Below are 17,477 nucleotides of genomic sequence, written 5' to 3' on the forward strand. Positions count from 1 at the left end.
CACATTAAAAGTTTAATTTCATTTGTTTTGTTTTGTTGTTTTTTTTAACCATATGCTGAAAAAAATATTCCACATTTCAATCACTTTGTTTTTTTTTTTGTAGCAGCAGATCTTTTGGTTCCACTGACAATCTGATTTGCATGCAGCTAAGAATGCTGGGAAGGTGTGGAGACAGCAACCAGCTGGCACATTAACAAGCTCCTGACAGAATATCTCTCACACACAGAGTTACACTCACACACACACACACACACACAGGCTCAATGTGATTGGGATTAACACAGGCAGATGCACTGCTACACTCTGGCCTTGCCTCGGCCATAATGGATGCATAGCTGTTGCTCAGCAGTGGGGAAAGTTTTGTTATTCAGCCGACAGTGAAGAGCGCAGGTGGTTTGGTGTAAGTTATGCATAATGTGATGTGATATCCATCTCAATAACAGGTTTATTTATGTGCTTCTTTTTTTTTTTTTTTTCTTTTTGTAATACTTAATTCCAAATCTGTGATGCACCATGAAAAACAAGACTGCAGGTGATTACAAGCCGCCGCCGCGACAGCGTCAAGAAGAAGAGATGATTTTGTGAGATAATGTCAAGGACAAACGAGAGAGTCTTATCTCTCATTTTCTTTTTTGTTCAACACGTTATTTCCATTTAATAACTTTGCATCCCCTAAATTGAATGCAGTCAAGACTCACATCACAACTGCTGCCTGGACCCCCCCCCCCATCCCTCTCATCCCACCCTCCCCCACACCTCACTTGTCTTTTAAAGCCTGATAACAGTGTCTGTCAGGGCAGGGGCTGTTGTGATTGATTTTGGAATCAAAGCACCCACCACTTTTCCACCCGCCACCCGCTACACAAACACAAATCGGACTCTGCTTGACATGTAATTAACTCAAGAATAGAGACATCATAAAGTTTTTTTTTATGGAAGTTCAGTAGTGTCAAAGTTTTACTGTATTTATTATAACCGAACCTTCAAACACCTTTTTGAAATCAAACAGTCCTGAACAAAAAGCCTCTCATTCAAAAGGCAGCAAACAACTGAACATCATGAGCTTTTGCAATGGGATGGATACAGCATGGTGTTGCACGGACAACCTGGCCCGAAAGATCATATCACAGTCTTTTTAGAGGAAGAATGCTGATCACCGGTCTCCACATACATCTAGTTAAACTCATGACTCGTCGTGCATATGGTTGCCTTGGACACAGCCTGTCACTTCAACCTGTTTTAGATGTGTCACTGCCTGTCGAAGTCTCCTAGCACCTTAAATGAAGCTGCATGATTCATCTGAACATCCATCCAATGATCTGATCTCATTTAGAGATTGTCTAGGCTATGAGGTCATTAGATCACCCCCGTCCCCCACCCCTCTGCACAGGTACCCCTGATAAACTGGTAGCTCAGTTGACATTGAAGGGTCCATATACTAGTGTTGTAGTTCTCAAGACCACATTGTCAAGGTCTCGGTCACGGTCGAGCTGCTGGACTCGGGATTTCTTCTCAAGACCAGTCAAGACCACAGCTGCAGTTACATCTTAATTTTAACTGCAGATGTCTCTCTCTGTCACTCACTCACTTTGGTTTATGGGATGTAATTCAGTAACTTTAAGAACTTTAAGAATTGATCCATAAAAGTAAATGCTTGTGTAGCAATCTGGAAAACCTGGTTGCACCACAGTCAAAAGTGGGAGTGTTATTCTCTTCAATCCAAACTTTGTTTCAAATTTAATATGGTATAGATTTAATAAAAAAATAAAAAAATAAAATAGAATTTTCTTTTCTTTATATCTGAGGAATAATGTAAATATCAACCCACATGATTATGACTGGTACTGAGTACAGTAATGGTCTCGTAAATTGGTCTTATATTGGTTTGGTCTCGGTCTTGGACTTGGTCTCACCTCCTCTTGGTCTTGGTCTTGGACTCGGTCTCAGGTTAGATGGTCTTGACCACAACACTACCATATAATACTGACCTTATTTTATTAGCTTACACCTGGTCTTGCTACCGCTTGTGGATGAATAAAGAGATGATGAATAGATCAAACCCTTCATCACGTTGGTGGTTGTCCTCTCCCTGTCGTTGACCGTTGTCGTCGTCCTCAGGTCCCCTACGTGGAGCTGGGCGGGAAGACGCTGGTGATGACGGTGTACGACTTTGACCGCTTCTCCAAACACGACGCCATCGGTGACATCAAGGTGCCCATGAACAAGGTGGACTTCAGCCACGTAACGGAGGAGTGGCGGGACGTGCAGAGCGCCGAGAAGGAGGAGGTGAGACTTGTGATCCCCGCGTGGGCAGAGACACGCTGCAAAAAGTTCAGTCAGAAGAGAACAGGGGAAATGAGTCGGTTTGATATAATTTACTGACTCTCAGAGTGTCAGGGTTCAGATTTGTAAGTCTAATAGCTGCTGTTTCTGTGTTAAATGTTTTTTTGTGTGTGTGTAAGTGATATCACAGTGATTGTTCTGTTGTGTGCAGCGGGCCATTTGTTCTTGAACCACAAATGTGGTGGCGTGGCTGATGTAATCCATCTCTCCTGGAAATGTCACTTAATCAGATGTCCACACTTCCCCTTCAATTAACAGAAGTGTGACTTTCCAGGCAACAGTTCAGGAGATTCAATTTTCATGGTAAATGTCATGGCATATAGCACGTGTTGCTAGGGGAACTTCAGTTTTCTTTTTCCTTTTTTCTTTCTTTTGCATTACGGTGGTTTGATTTAAAGGTTAATTATAACAGTGCTGAATGGCTGGTGGAGTTGTTTGAGTTGAAGGGCATCACTATACTTCCTTATAGCGTTAGGTTGCACCTGCTGCACCCGACAATTTTACGCAAGGCTTGAGACGCTGGAGCCTTTCCCTCAGTGTTCAGGCTCTCCACCTTATAACACCTGACAATGTAACATGCATTATTATGAATCAATCATTATGATCTTTATTATGTGAGTTCTCTAATCATTTTGTGGCAGTGAATAACTGGTGATCCGTAACCAGTCACCAGAGCTAAGTAATTGTAACTATTACAGAGATTTAATTCGTTTTTTTTATATATATATATTTGGAAGTATTTAAGTCTAGTTTAAAGGAATAGTCCAACATCTTGGGAAATCATGCTCCTATATCTTCTCCTAAACTACAAGCTTCCATTTCTCTTTTTCTAGAGATTGAGCAAACATGAGTTTTAGAGCATCTGGTTGGTTCATTTTCTAGTTGGTACTTGAGATTCGGGGTCCTATGTATATATCTTGGAAGTGTTTTAAGAGGTACCCAACCAAAAAGATTAGGAGCCACTGGTTTAAAACATGTATATAAAGCAAATAAAGCTCTAGAAGAACTTCCACATAGTCAAAGAAAGAGCAGCTCTTTAAGGTATGAAATCTTTTGGCAGTGACCTCAGTGAAAAAGCAGCAGGATGAATAGAAGTTGAGGTTTAATACCCCACCTACGCACACGTACCAACAATCCTCTTCACTTTTTAAGGTCAAAGACGAAGTAGCAAGTTTTTCAAAAGTGGCCTTTGAGTTGAAAAGGCAACGTTTGGCCTTTTATAGTTCAGCCTGGTCACTGCTCTTGACAGACAGAATTAACTGTCACTCCCTCAGTCGCTGGCCTCCACGGGAGCTCGCACTCGGGCGCATCAAAGCGAGATTTTTGAGTCATTGGGTTTGTATCAGCAGCTCCCAGTCAGGAGAATGGATGAGAATAAGAAGAGTGCTCCGTGCAGTATAAAACAAAGTGCATATATTTCTACAAGAGGAAATAGAGCTTGTTTGAAACGTAATGAATAAAAAAAAAGGTTGATATCCATACAATTTACAATCTCCCTTCAAAATGGCCACATGTAAAGCAGGTGTGACCAGAGCGAGAGTTATCGACTGTGTCTGCTCCTCGTGTTGATGAGGGGATATGGCAGGAATATGAATCGCTCTGTGCTCGGCGGCGTATGATAATAAGGCTGTGTTGTGATGCTGTGATGGAGATGTGTGTGAGCCAGTGAAGAGCTCGCGGTCGCTATACTCTTCCAGCAAAGTGATGAGTGACAAACAAAAGAAGTCAAACCCGAAAACAGAGAGACCCAATCCAGCAGCAGAAGATTGAAAACGTGGTGTGGTGTGGTGTGGTGTGGTGTGATTGATTGGCGATGACTCAGAGATTCTGTGTGATATGAAGCATATGACGCGTGCACCCAGCAAAACACACTTCACAGGTTGCATTTTTGTATTCTGTGACTTTTCTACCTCATTTATTTCAGTCTTGACTGTTAATACTGTTGATTTAACCACTTTCCCATTTGAATAAGACCTGCAGAGTGGAGCAGAGTAATATATGCACATGTAAATGAAGTAAATTGTCATTATAAGTCAAGCGAAAGTGGTTTAAATGTGTTAAATAGTCAATAATATCACATGGGATGAATTTCCATATAATCAAAAAAGATGCAACATGAAATACAGTTGTTTCTATAAATGTAATAAGACTCATTGTGCCTGCCGTTGGCTCTAGTAGCAGCAGCTGCAGCATTAGCAGCCCTTGTTTGTAATATGTCTAGTCACTTAAATTGGAATTTAATTTAATTTTTTTTTTTTTTTTAGATTATTTGTCCATTTATTCACCGGGACAGCAGGCAGCTGGCTCACATGATGACTAACATTGTTAACAGCTTGTCGTGATAGCACATCAGTGGGCCGGTTTTGGATATACAATATATTAGAAAATATTCATGCGGGGTGCAGATCCGTCTCCAAAAATTGATCTCTGTCCATCTTATTTGTTTTCATTGTGCTGTGGATTCTGTTTTGCACAGTTGTTGTGCTGTATAAATAAAAACACCTCTCATAATCCGTGCCCATATTAGACACTAATCTCATTACAACAGAACAGTGGGCTTCCTGACAGCAAACATTTTCCAGTCAATTGCAACTGCTCACTTCTTTAAAGATCAATGTCAGCACAGTCATGAACTGTATCTGCAGAGGTTTTATCTGTATGACCAGAGACAGAAAGGGAACTTAAATGCTCTTTATATTACACACATAATATATTGTATTCAGTGTCACTCAGCTCCTTGATCACCTGGATCTGGAACCTCATCTCTTGTGTTTGTGCCGCTAAAAGATGATAAAGCTTTTGCAGCTGTTGCTTCAAAATTATGGAATCACTTGTCATTGGATATAAGATGATCTCCCTCCAGGGTTCCTATGCAAAAGTATGGGAAGTATGGAAAGTATGGAATTTGATTTTTTACATTTCCAGGTCTGGAAAAGTATGGAAAATGGAAACTATTGTCCCTAGCTACAATCTCCTGGAAATGATTCGGTTGCATAATGGCATATCCATTCAGAATAATGAAAACAAATGATAAATTGCATGCTTTTTTTTTATATTATGCACGTCTATTTACTTAAATATCACAAATTATTTGAATTTTTTTACCGAGAAGTCTGGAAAAAGTGTGGAATTTGGAAATTTCAAATGTGTAGGAACCCTGTCCCTCCTACTTCCTCCTACTTGGATTTATGTCATTGTCCTTTGTGCAGCTCAACTTAACACTGTGCTTTAGAAATGCAGTTGACTTGACTTTCTTTCATTTCAAATCAGTGTTGGACATGTTTCCATCCAGATGAACCTTACTGTTGTTGCAGCCAAATGATACTGCGCCCCAGAAGAAACTAAATGACACTTTAACGCCAAAAACATCATCATTTCTGTGCTTTTGAGTGTCATTTTATTTTCCAGTTCTGCACTTACAACTTTATCATCTTTGCTGACGCTGTGCACTTAAAGCAGTTCCAAGAACGTCTTTCCATCAGTGATGTTATTTCAATGCAGATATGCACCCTGATTTGAACTGGACACTGTAATTACTGTAAACAACCCTTCAGTGTACTCTACTTAAACCTCCGGTACTGTTAAAACTATCACTTCTCGTACAGACAGACCGGTGCTTACAGCTTTCAGCATGAAAAGCTTTCTAACTGATCTACTACAAAAAAAATAAAAGCAGAAAAGCACAGGCTTCAGATTTTGGTCGACTGAACAATTTCCAGTGTGTTTTTTGGAAGGCAGTTTAAATTTTTCCCCTTCATCTGGCCTCTCGGTGAGCATCTGGTGTGAGCATGTGACGCAGTACATTTGGATTTAATAGTTGCTTTTAAAACTGTTCTCACCTCTGCAACGTCTCTGCCCCCCCAAACCCTCCCCCCTCCCACCCTGACAGCAAGAGAAGCTGGGAGATATCTGCTTCTCCCTGCGATACGTCCCCACCGCCGGCAAGCTGACCGTGGTCGTCCTCGAAGCCAAAAACCTGAAGAAAATGGATGTGGGAGGCCTGTCAGGTGAGGAGAATTGCCATGATGTGTGTGTTTATGTGTGTGTGTGTGTATGTATGAGTGTGAGCCCACTGACTTTCCCTCTGACAGGGGCTTTTGTCTGTAATTATACATGCACTGCAGCACTCACTTTGCCTCTCCTACAACACTGCTGTTTCTTTTTCTTTATAACAACCACCCAAACACATCACTGGTCATGATTACATTTATCAAAGAAAACATGACTTTTTTGAGTTTTTTCCCTTCAAATAAATCTTTGCACAGATGTTCAGACCTTGAAGAAACAGTGTAATATTGTATGGAAGACACACACGTGTGATTATAATGAATGTAGCACGCACTAATGAAGACAATATGTGAGGGGGGAAAAGATAGAATGAGACATTCCTGCTGTGGCGTCGCTCCAACAATACTCTCATGTGGGATTAAGATCAATAGATGACATTTATCACAATATATTCAAGTCTGAATAGAAGGTCTGATGTCATGGTAACCGCTTGATAGAGCAGAGGAGGGACGGAAACTGTGCATACACCACCACACCACACAAACACAAAGTTGGTGACTGGAAAATCCACAAACAGTGCAGGGTCAGTGTGTTTCCATCAGTCTGAGAGGGACAGATGTTGTGTTCAGGTCCAGCTCTCTAACACAGTCCCAGGACGCCGCACCACAAATCCACTGTGAGTTCCCAGTTAGAGAGTTGTTGTGGGGGGGGTTCAGTTGCTTTTTAGTTTCCACCCATAAAAGTTTTAATGTCGTACTGTGAAGCGGAAATGAAAGAATCTCATTTTGTGAAATTGTATGTCTCCTGTGGGGACAAGTGAGCAATGTGGGCAAAGGTGCATGGCGGAGCCAGCTGTGTGCACATTACAGCTTCCAAACACACCTCAGTCGCTCTGTGATTATAATAAGCACATGGAGCTCACACAGACACACACACACACACACACACACTGGGGTTCAAGCTGATACTTTGCCCTAAAATACTCCAGTTGGAGCCGAAACTATTCATTTATAGCAATTTTTATAAATAAATTAATTATGTTTCTCAAGGGAATAAACTAAACACTTGCTTCCCAGGCTTTTAAATTGTGATGATTTTCTGCTTTAAATAACTTTATTTTACTGTTAATTGTATATTTTTGCTGTTTTGAAAGCATCCTTTATCTTGAGGAACTCCTGATGGGACATTTGTCATTATTTTCTCTGCAAATTTTAGGGACTAATTGATTTGGGTTCCAGTCTTAAAGTGACATTTTACACATTTAAACTGTGACATTTCAGGTTGTGCCAGACAAAATTGACCTATAATGAAATTATGGGTGGCAACCATGAGGGTTTTTTCATGTGTAACAGTGTCGGTGCTAAAGCCAAGGTCTGTTTATTGATGTCTGAGGACCCGTTCTGCACAAATTATCACACACTCTGCATTTACCTTAACAAAGATTCCTCATTGATAATCCGGAAATATGATAATGAGTGTGAGGCTTCTCTTTGAGCATCGCTTTAATATTGACAGGGTGATACAAAAAAGAAAAAGCAGAGCATCATATTCAAACCTTCAAGATCTAGACAGTATTGACTGGTCATTTTTGATCATATCAGACACAGACAGACACACACACAATAACCCGACCTCTCGCCCCCCCTCCTGCCTCTCCTTTGACTTTCTTCAGTGGTTTCATTTTAAATTCCCCGATGTGCACTTCCCTCCTATGGTAATTTCTCCATCAATTACCATACACCTGGGTCCACTTACTTTCTGCCTGACAGCCCAGTCTCTCCATATAAGCCTTAACATCCTGCAGTACAGTAACACAGCACACATTAAAAGCTCAGAGCTCCCTTTCATCTATCAGACCGGCGTGAGCAGCCATTTGGCAGGGAAAAAAGAAAAAAGAGAGAGAAAAAACTCCCCCGCCACCATTTTATGCTACTGGCATTAGCTCTCACCTGTGTCCATTTGCATCGTGGGATCGTCAACATTTTCAGTTGTCAGCCACGTTGACTAGCCAGAATGTGAAAAAGGTGTGAATGTGTTCACTTTGAAGGCCAGGTTTCTCTCTGACAGAGATGGGAAATAGCAGGGAAGCCAGACAGTTTGACACCGGTGTACTGTATGTCACGTTTAATTGGAGCATGTTTTATCTGTGTGCGCTCGTCTGTGGGTTTCAGGGTGAATTATTAGCATACAGTAATAGCACCTTGCACGTTTTCTAATTACACACGACCAGAATATACTCCAAATTGCAGTTTGAGTTTTGATTTTTCTTTTTAATGGTTTGCGACTGCTTTCCTGCTCCGAGAACAGACTTAAAAAGTACAGCAGATGGATGAAATAATGGGCAGGTCTCTAATAACAATAATTAGCCCTACATCCACAAGGCGGCTCAGCCAGAGCTTAAGGAGGAGGACAAGTAATTGATGGCCTGGGATCAGCCTTCTCCTCTATTGTCATCCTGTTTACCATGCCTAATTATGGCTCACTGTGGACGATGTGGGTATTATCATTAACCAATGTATAATCAGAAATAATTCTTTTGATTGGCTCCTCATAAAATCCACCTCCATGCTGTGAAGGTAAAAAACAAAACAAAAAAGACCCCAAAAAACTTTTAAAGTTGTTGTTTCTGAACTTACAGTTGACTTATTGCTGTTCAACGGTGGTGACGCTCGGAGCACCATGCTCTTTAGCTGTCGTCTCAAAATAATCCCGGCCTCATTACAGACGAGTTACTCCTCTCTCCACTTTAGCTGGCTCCACAGCGATGTATAGTTCCAACACGCACCCCATTTTGTTGAGTTGTAGACAATCAGAGTTCGGAGAAATCTTGAAACTCCAGGTGGCGTAATGGTGTAATTTCACAGTTTTCCAAAACAGACTTAAAGACGAGAGAGTGAGTCGTAAAAGCCGGTGACGGCAGCAGCAGCAGCAGCGGGAAGAGTGAACGGCTCTTTCAGCCTCCCACAGCTCGGTCATTTTATTTTTTTGCGCTAAAGTTGTTTAAAACGATGCATTTCTCAGTATTTCCTGCTGCTGCGGTGCATCCTCGGCACGGTGCGCCATCAAAAGGTGAGTCAAGCTCAAAAGCAGTGTCAGACACAAAGGCTAAGAGCCTGGAAGCGACTCTGAATGAGGACATGTGGTCTTGTACAGGTAGTGGCAGGAAAAAAAGTGTTTTGTCCCACCCTCTTTGTAGCTCTGAAGACGTCCCAGAGGGCTGTGAGGCGGCACATAACCAGGTAATGGCCCGCAGTGGGGGAGGTTATCAAAGCACACAGGCGCCGTGTCGACGGTAATGAAGCCGCGCTGCCCCGACCCGGTGCTCCGGCTCACCATCAAACCTCTCGGCTAAAGGGTTTATTTGTTTTGTTCCTCTGGCTGGTCGGACTATAAGAGGCTTTTTTTTTTTCTTCTCACAGTCAGGAAGGCAGCGCACCCAGGGATCATTAAAATGATGAACAAGCCGGAGAAAAGAAAGCAATTTGAAAGTGATTAGGGAATGATGCGAAATGTATTTTTGCCAGAATTTCTGCTTTATAAAGATACAAATCCCAAAGATGTGTAGATAATGAGAAGCAGATGAGTTACAGAAGGATTTCCAAGATGATTAAGATTCTCATTGTGTAAACAACTCTGCAACACAATGTGGATCACACTGTGTGGAGGCGGTTTTATGGTTCATGTGGGTCTGCACCTGTGGAAGTGTCACTGTGGCATGTGTGTGTGTGTGTGTGATTCACGGCTGAATTGTGTGTGTAAAAACGAAACCGACAGTCACCCTTGGGTGCACCCACCGTGGCAAATCCAAAATGATGGGAGAAAAGCTAAGATGACAGCCGGGCTATATTTAACCCTGCTTTGTACTGGTGTTCATTTGGCACGGCTCCGTCAAGCGGCCACAGTCGGTGAACACGGAAACACTCAAGGAAGAAACAAATTCTGCGTGTTTGTGCACGTAATAAAGTATTGTGGCTTCAGCTGTGACGGCGCTGCGTCCTCGCTAGAATAATCCAAATGACTCACAGCTGGCAATTATTCACAGCTTGAAATACAAAACTACAAGTAACCACTTTTAAAATTAGACCACTTTAGCAGCTCTACTTAACTCTGCAGCTGATTTGGCTCGGAGCTCATCACTTATCCAGAAACCTGCTGCATGCAAGCCTCCTGGGGGAAATGTATGGGCTACTGATAGCGCATCGCCTCATGAAACCGTGGCCGAGATCCAGGATCCGCTCAGATGAGTTACCCTTAGGATAGCGGAGGCGAGCCTTTGTGCTGTACACATATGTGAGGAGGCGCTCCGACATCAGGGGCGCTGCCATTCATCCATAAAATGGGAGAGATTACATCCGTCAGGGATGAGACGGCAAAATGGGCCGGATATGAGGTACGGCGAGCCTCCCAAAACTCAATAATGCCAAACTCTCATCTGCTGGCCAGAAAGATAAGAGCGTCTGGATAGCAGTGATGTGGCGCCACAGGTGTGTTTTCTTTGCCTTTTTTTTTAAAGCCTGAGAAAGGGTTATCTTGCATATTCCCTTTCAGCTGTTTTATTTTGTTGAATCAAGCTCAGTCGCCAAAATAAGAGGATGCATGACCTCTACTGTACATGGTGCCTATAGATATCACTATACTGAGTATCCAAATATCAATCAGATATGCAGCTGCGGCCTCAAATTAGCGTTACATCATGTTTTAATGAGTCCAGTCCAATTTTGTGATGTTATGTTATGTAATCTGTCTTTTATCAAACCCAATTCCTTACGCCTAAAGCTCAACTATTTCTTTCTCTTTGCCCTTTGCGGTTCCTCAGCCTTTGTGCTCGACTTTTAGACCTCGGTGCTCTCTCTCTCTCGCTCTTCCTGCCTACGCCAGATTACTTTGAAATAAGGAGACTGAAGAAGAACTGAGGAGTTTCTGTGAGCCACGACGGCCACCCATGGCTGATCACACAAAGAAAACCTGCTGAAACTTCACTCACTCATTCATCCCAGGGCAGGCGCTGACAATATGACAGGATTGGCAAGTGATTTATGGGAGTTCAGTGCAGAAATAGAAGAGAAATCCCAAAAGAATAAGAGTTTGAGTTTAGTCGACAAGATTCCCAAAGTTGAGTCTTTTGCAATGTCAAATTTGTGACAAATGTGACACTGACTTGATGGATGAAAACAGTAAATAATAGGCTGATTTAGCTATTTGACAAAATATACTAGATAAGGCTGGAGAGGTTTCTTATTTCCCTACTATTTATTATATCTCTCCATTTCCAGCAGAAAGTGACAACACATCCTCATTCACTGTTTGCATCATCCCAGCACTCCAGCTCTTCTCAGCATGAGAGTAATAATGGACACCCACTCCATTAGGAGCCCACTACCTTTTCACTCACGTCTCCGTCATCTATTTATGCTGCTGCTTTTTTTTCCCTCTCTTACTCTGTTTGTGTGGTTTTCTCTCTAGTCTATATTCATGTCAGATGCCCTGGATGAGTCTGTCCGTCTGCAATCAGGTCCTTATCCCCCCCTCCCTAAATTGGATAAAAGATTAAGGGAGCTAAGCTTGTTCGGTGTTTGCTATTGCTCGAAATCCAACCAATGTTCCATCTAAAAACTGATTTTTATTTTTTATTTTTTTTTTTCAAAGCAGCCTCACACATCAATAAACAGAAAAACATGAAGCATAATAAAGACTTTGTGTTGATGGGATCCAGGAATAAATCCAGATTATCGGGGCAAACTGCATTTCAACAACCAATTATAAGACCCGATTCAGAGTCTTGCTCCTCATTTGTTCCAGTGCACAACTCTGAGGTGGAGTATTGAGTATTAGCAGAGGGGGCATTGTTGTTAGCCTCCGGTGAGGGACTACCTTATTAGCATCTCTGAGATCATTATGGTTATTTGTTTTTGTCTTGCTAAAGCAGCGTGTTGTCTTGTATGATAAATGACATGAGGTGTTTTTCATTACCGTTTTCTTGTATAATCTCCACGATTGTGGGCTGAGGTCTGACATCATTAAACCTTGTATATTCTTCTCACGTGGCACCAGGATTTACAACAATCTTATCAAAATGAAAGAATGTTTTTACACATGTTGAGCTGTAGTGCTCAGGAATAATATTTTTTTGAGTATCATTTACTATGAATTTTAATCACCTTTCCTCCTCAGTCTGGCGTAGTATGTTGTTTGACATCGGCCTTGACGGCGGAGGAAACTCTCTGAGTGCCCTTCTAGTTATCCTTGAGATGTGTTGAGGACTTGATTGGAGCCCATCTGTGGCCAAATGAAATGATTTTACATAGTTTAGAAAGGCAGACATCTGGGTATACGAGATCCCAGAAGTCAAACTGCGTGTCAGGATAAACAATTAAGCAAGAAGTCCAAAGAACTAGACTCCCACAGCAAAACACAGATCACAAATCCAGTGACGGGTCTAAAACCATCTCTAAAGCTTTGATTGTTTCCACAGTGACCTTTGTAATTATGACTTTTACAAGTTTGGAGCCACCAGGGCTTGTGGTAATTGTGGTAAATGGTGTCTGGTCAAAGTAATAAGGCAAGAAGTTCCTCGGTCAATAAAAGCCAAAGGTGACTCTAACAGAACTTCAGTCGTCCTTAATGAAGATCAGAGAACCTGCTGAAAGATGAACATCCCAACAGCTCTCCATCGATGGTCGATTGACTAGAAGAGTAGAAGCAGCTTGAAATAAAAAGGGAAATGACAGACACACACATGGGGTTAATAAAGAGTAAAGATTATACAGTACTTGCAGTGATGTCTTGGCTGGTCCGCTCTCTGTGTGTTAAAACATAAATGACGACTCAACAATACACATGGCACATATTTTTTCTGACTTTCCAAAATTAATAAGCACCAACCAAGTGCAACAATAGATCAAATTTAGTGAGAATAAAGGGAATGAATGAGACGAAGACATGTTCTTTGAACCGCAGTGATTATTGAATCGTCACTCATCTTTTGGGTCCTTTTTGTTTGCCACTCAAACTTAAAGAGGAATTCTCTCGCTGCCTGGACTTTTCATTTGGATCTCTTTGAATGTGAAAATTAACCGCTTTACCTTGTCTTGTTAATGGACCAATTAAAGACGTGAAAACGTATTTATTTCACAGCTTGACGAGGTGATTACTGCCACTATCCACTTGTCCGTTTTTTTCCCTCTGAGCCTAAACAAAGACACCGGCTCTCCTCTAGATCGTCCAATTTAGTTGTGATGACAGTTGGGAGGACGTAAACAAATCAGGAGGAGCAGCGTCACGTCATAAATGAAAGCGATGGGTGGCTCGCCGTTTTCAGACACACACTCAACCTGATTGCTATAAAGAAGTGGATGAGGATGGACGAAGCAGACCACTTGGCTACTACTTGAGATGGCATTGGGACAGAAGAAAATGAGGCTCTTGAATGGGGGAAGGTTAATCGAGTGATGTAAAGAGACATGGTTTTCATGGCTGCCTTTTGTAACAACTGACCATTGCTTGTTTTGGAGATATTTATTCATTATTGCCATTGGTACTGTTGGTTTTGGAGGTCGGCTTAAAGCTGCTATAATAAAATGTATATTTACAGAGAACATGTTTGTGAAGAGGGACAAACCTACAGAAAATCATCTCCTGTCTCTGCAGTTCAGCTCAGCTATGGACCCTTACCCCAAACCCCAACTTTAGCTTTTAAAAGTAATAGATAACTGATTACGAACATGCTTGCCTTAGTCATCCAATGATGTCAGTGGCGGCCAATAAAAAAAGCAAATTAATGTACATTAACATACATGAGCCATTTGTAAATTTTACTATTGCTACAGCATAAGCATCAATCATCACCACTTGCTCCACAAAATACCCTTTCTAACCTCCTATAATTTGTGCTGACAAATAGAAGAACAATAGAAAAGTGGCTTTAAAGTTTTGTGAAAGAAGTAAAATAGGTTAAAATATATATGTGAATTTATTCTATTCTTTGTCTGCAGATCCATATGTGAAGATCCATCTGATGCAAAACGGCAAGAGGCTGAAGAAGAAGAAGACGACAATCAAGAAGAACACCCTCAACCCTTACTACAACGAGTCTTTTAGCTTTGAAGTCCCGTTTGAACAAATCCAGGTACATCCTTTGTCCATGCACAGAAAAATCCTTCATATTGTGCGACACCGTAGAGACCAATTGTTTTATAAAGACCAGCAAAGATTTAGTTTCATATGAGCAACTGATAAGTGGGAGCTCATTTACCAAATAATGAGTTTAGAGGCTTTTCATCATAACAGTATAATCAAAGGCACTTCATTTTAAATCAGCCTCGGTTTCGCAATTTGACAAGCCAATTGCTGCGTGGATGTGATTCTCTGCACTTTGTTATTACCTGTAGCATATACATCACAATGTTTTACAATGATTACCATGCACATTAGGATTTAGGTGAAGTTGGCAGAGTGCATACACCGACTACTACAGCATAGGGAAGCTGTATCTGTGACAGAACAAGTAGGAATCTCTCTCCAGATCATTATAAAACAAAGAATAAAAAATGCACAAACCGTGCCAGAAAGGAATAGCAATGAACAACATTATCTCTTCAGGCAAGACAGTAATTGAGTCAAATTGATTAAGCCTGTCACAGCTCACAAATCACGGGTTTGGGTCCACAAGCCTCAGATTCAATTTAAACAGTGTTGATCCCAATCAACCTCATCCAAATCAAGGCCCTTATTTAGTGCTGCTGATACCAGTAGGTTGTCCAAATTTGCATTTCTTGTCTTATCACCTAGAGCCAGGTCGATCATTAAATAATTATTAGTGCCACTGATTGAATCATAAACTTGTTATTGATTGGGTGTATGGGAAGCTCTCCGCAAAGGCATGAGGTTAAGAATAGTATTCAAGTCATGGCAGATGCCAACGAGGCTCCTTAAAGAGGTCGTAGTGAGCCTCGAGTTAATGGACAACCGACAGACAGCTCTTTAGGCTCTTTAGGCCTCTGGCTGTATTGAATCTGGTTTTAGATAAAGACACAGACTTACTCCCACAATATTTCATTTGTTTGTGTTTAAGAGAAAACAAATACAGTTTAATTTGTTCATCGATCTCTCAGGCACTTTTCTTTTCCCCATCCTGTTAACATTTACAACAACGCGTGCTTATAGGGAGTCACAGATGAAGCGCTTTTTTATCAGCAGAGGCGTAGTGTTGGATTTGTGTTAAAGCTGACCTTGGGACTATTTGTGTAATTAATTTAAAGATTTTAATTGTCTCAGAGATTGCGTGGGAATTGCAAAGACTGTTTTCTTTTAATTGGTCTGTCTCGTAGCGCTGACGGAGGGTTTGTTATTGACTAAGGTTGTTTCACAGTCTCCTCAGCACACACGCAATTAGCTGTGAAGCAGCAAGTGACACCATTTAGCTGCATTTGTTTTCATCCATAGCCTTTTTCCCCATAACCACACACATAACTGGTTAAACTCTGGTTCTTGATCAGCTCATAGATTGATTTTGAAATGCAATACAACAATCTAAACAAGGGAAGTTAATTTAAATAGCATATTTAATACATCAAATGAAAACACAGTAATAAGAAAGTACAAAACAAATAAAGACAAAAGAGTTTGCTGAGACTGACACAACGTTCACATTTATGTATCTTTTCAATAATGATTATTATTGGTAAACGAGTCACAGCAAGGACAATACTGACTGGTCAGTGCTAATTAATGAATGGGCGCTGCTAATTCCCCATGAAACAGTCTTGTTTTAATGAGTAATTTGAAGGTGAACTGTCCCTTTAAAAATCAACTAACCCCAACTGGCCATCTGGGAACCTTATTCAGTATTTCATTACATGGCGGATTAGGCATGCTCTTTTTCAACAGTGGTTCTGCGCTCATGCAGGTGGCGGCGGCTCCGTCTCAGTTGTGCCACTGGATCGAAACTTAATCAGAGCTCTTTGTGCACTAATTCATATTCTCTGCCAGAGATTGATGTCCAGGTCACTCCTCTTTGCAGTGTCCCTTTGAACAAACACACACCACCAAGGCTGAGTCGCAGGCCGGCCCCTGAGTGGTCAAACACTCTGCAGTGTTTGGCTTTGGATGTAACTGAGGCCCGGTCACGAGTGTCACATCCTGTTTAGCTACATTAATGTCTGAAGGAGCATCATGCTTTGTATCACTGTTCCTCTTAAAGCAGAAGAAAGGTTCCTTCAGACTATCACTTACTGTGAATGGAGCCTATATTGTAGATCAAGTCTCTGATTACTGTATATCCCTCTGTGCAGTTGATTTCTGTTGGTACAAATTTTTATAATAATAATTTTCATTAACTTTATAGAACACTATAAACTCAACACAAACAATAAATATAAAACCAAAGTTATTAGAATTGTGTCTTTGATGCAAACTTGGCTTTCAGTGGATGTAACCGACAATATGCCGACGACACTTTGATTTATTTGTCCGTCTACAACTTCTCCCACTCTTCCCTCTCTGCAGAAAGTGCAAATTGTTATAACTGTTCTGGACTATGACAAGATCGGCAAGAACGATGCCATCGGCAAGGTCTTTGTGGGCCTCAACAGCTTGGGGACGGAGCTGCGCCATTGGTCCGACATGCTGGCCAACCCCAGGAGACCCATCGCTCAGTGGCACGTGCTGAAGCCCGAGGAGGAGGTGGACGCTCAGCTCTCCACCAAGAAATAGGCAGGGCCCTTTCAGCACCCGCCTTGTAGTACTCTTTAGCCAGTATGTGTAAATACCTCAGTGATATATGGGTCCATCCATGTAACCCCCTGCCCTCTTTAACCCCCGCCTCACCCAGCTTTACTGCCCCGAATTTCACACACAGTCTTAATTGTTGAAACTCCCTGTGACATCTTGTCCTCTGCTTTTTTTTCTATCGGGTTCCTACTTTTTTTTGTTTTATTCGTTTATTTATTTTTCGTTCCATTCTGATTCAGCGTTTTATTTGTTTTCCATCTCCGAGCCCTAAACTGCCCCGACCAAATGCCCCCTTCTTTTAAGCAATATGATCTGTATAGATAGCGCATGACTGAAAGAATTTATTGTACCACAGTTGTATATATAAGTATGCAGACAAAAATGATTTATAGTTTATG

The 17,477-nt window shown here is 41.4% G+C and overlaps 1 protein-coding gene across 1 annotated transcript in view; it reads left to right on the forward strand.

The window, feature by feature from the left end:
* syt1a (synaptotagmin Ia) overlaps positions 1 to 17,061 on the forward strand; it is a gene marked incomplete at both ends in the record, with an annotated part of 39,006 nt that extends 21,945 nt beyond the window's left edge. The window contains 4 exons of the mRNA XM_083999165.1: positions 2,119 to 2,286; positions 6,233 to 6,350; positions 14,343 to 14,476; positions 16,855 to 17,061. Of these exons, the coding sequence (XP_083855291.1) occupies positions 2,119 to 2,286; positions 6,233 to 6,350; positions 14,343 to 14,476; positions 16,855 to 17,061 (627 nt within the window). The remainder of the gene's footprint in view (positions 1 to 2,118; positions 2,287 to 6,232; positions 6,351 to 14,342; positions 14,477 to 16,854) is intronic.
* Positions 17,062 to 17,477: the final 416 nt, after the last annotated feature.

This window comes from Trachurus trachurus (genome assembly GCF_905171665.1).
Source record: "Trachurus trachurus genome assembly, chromosome: 23".
NCBI lineage: Eukaryota > Metazoa > Chordata > Actinopteri > Carangiformes > Carangidae > Trachurus > Trachurus trachurus.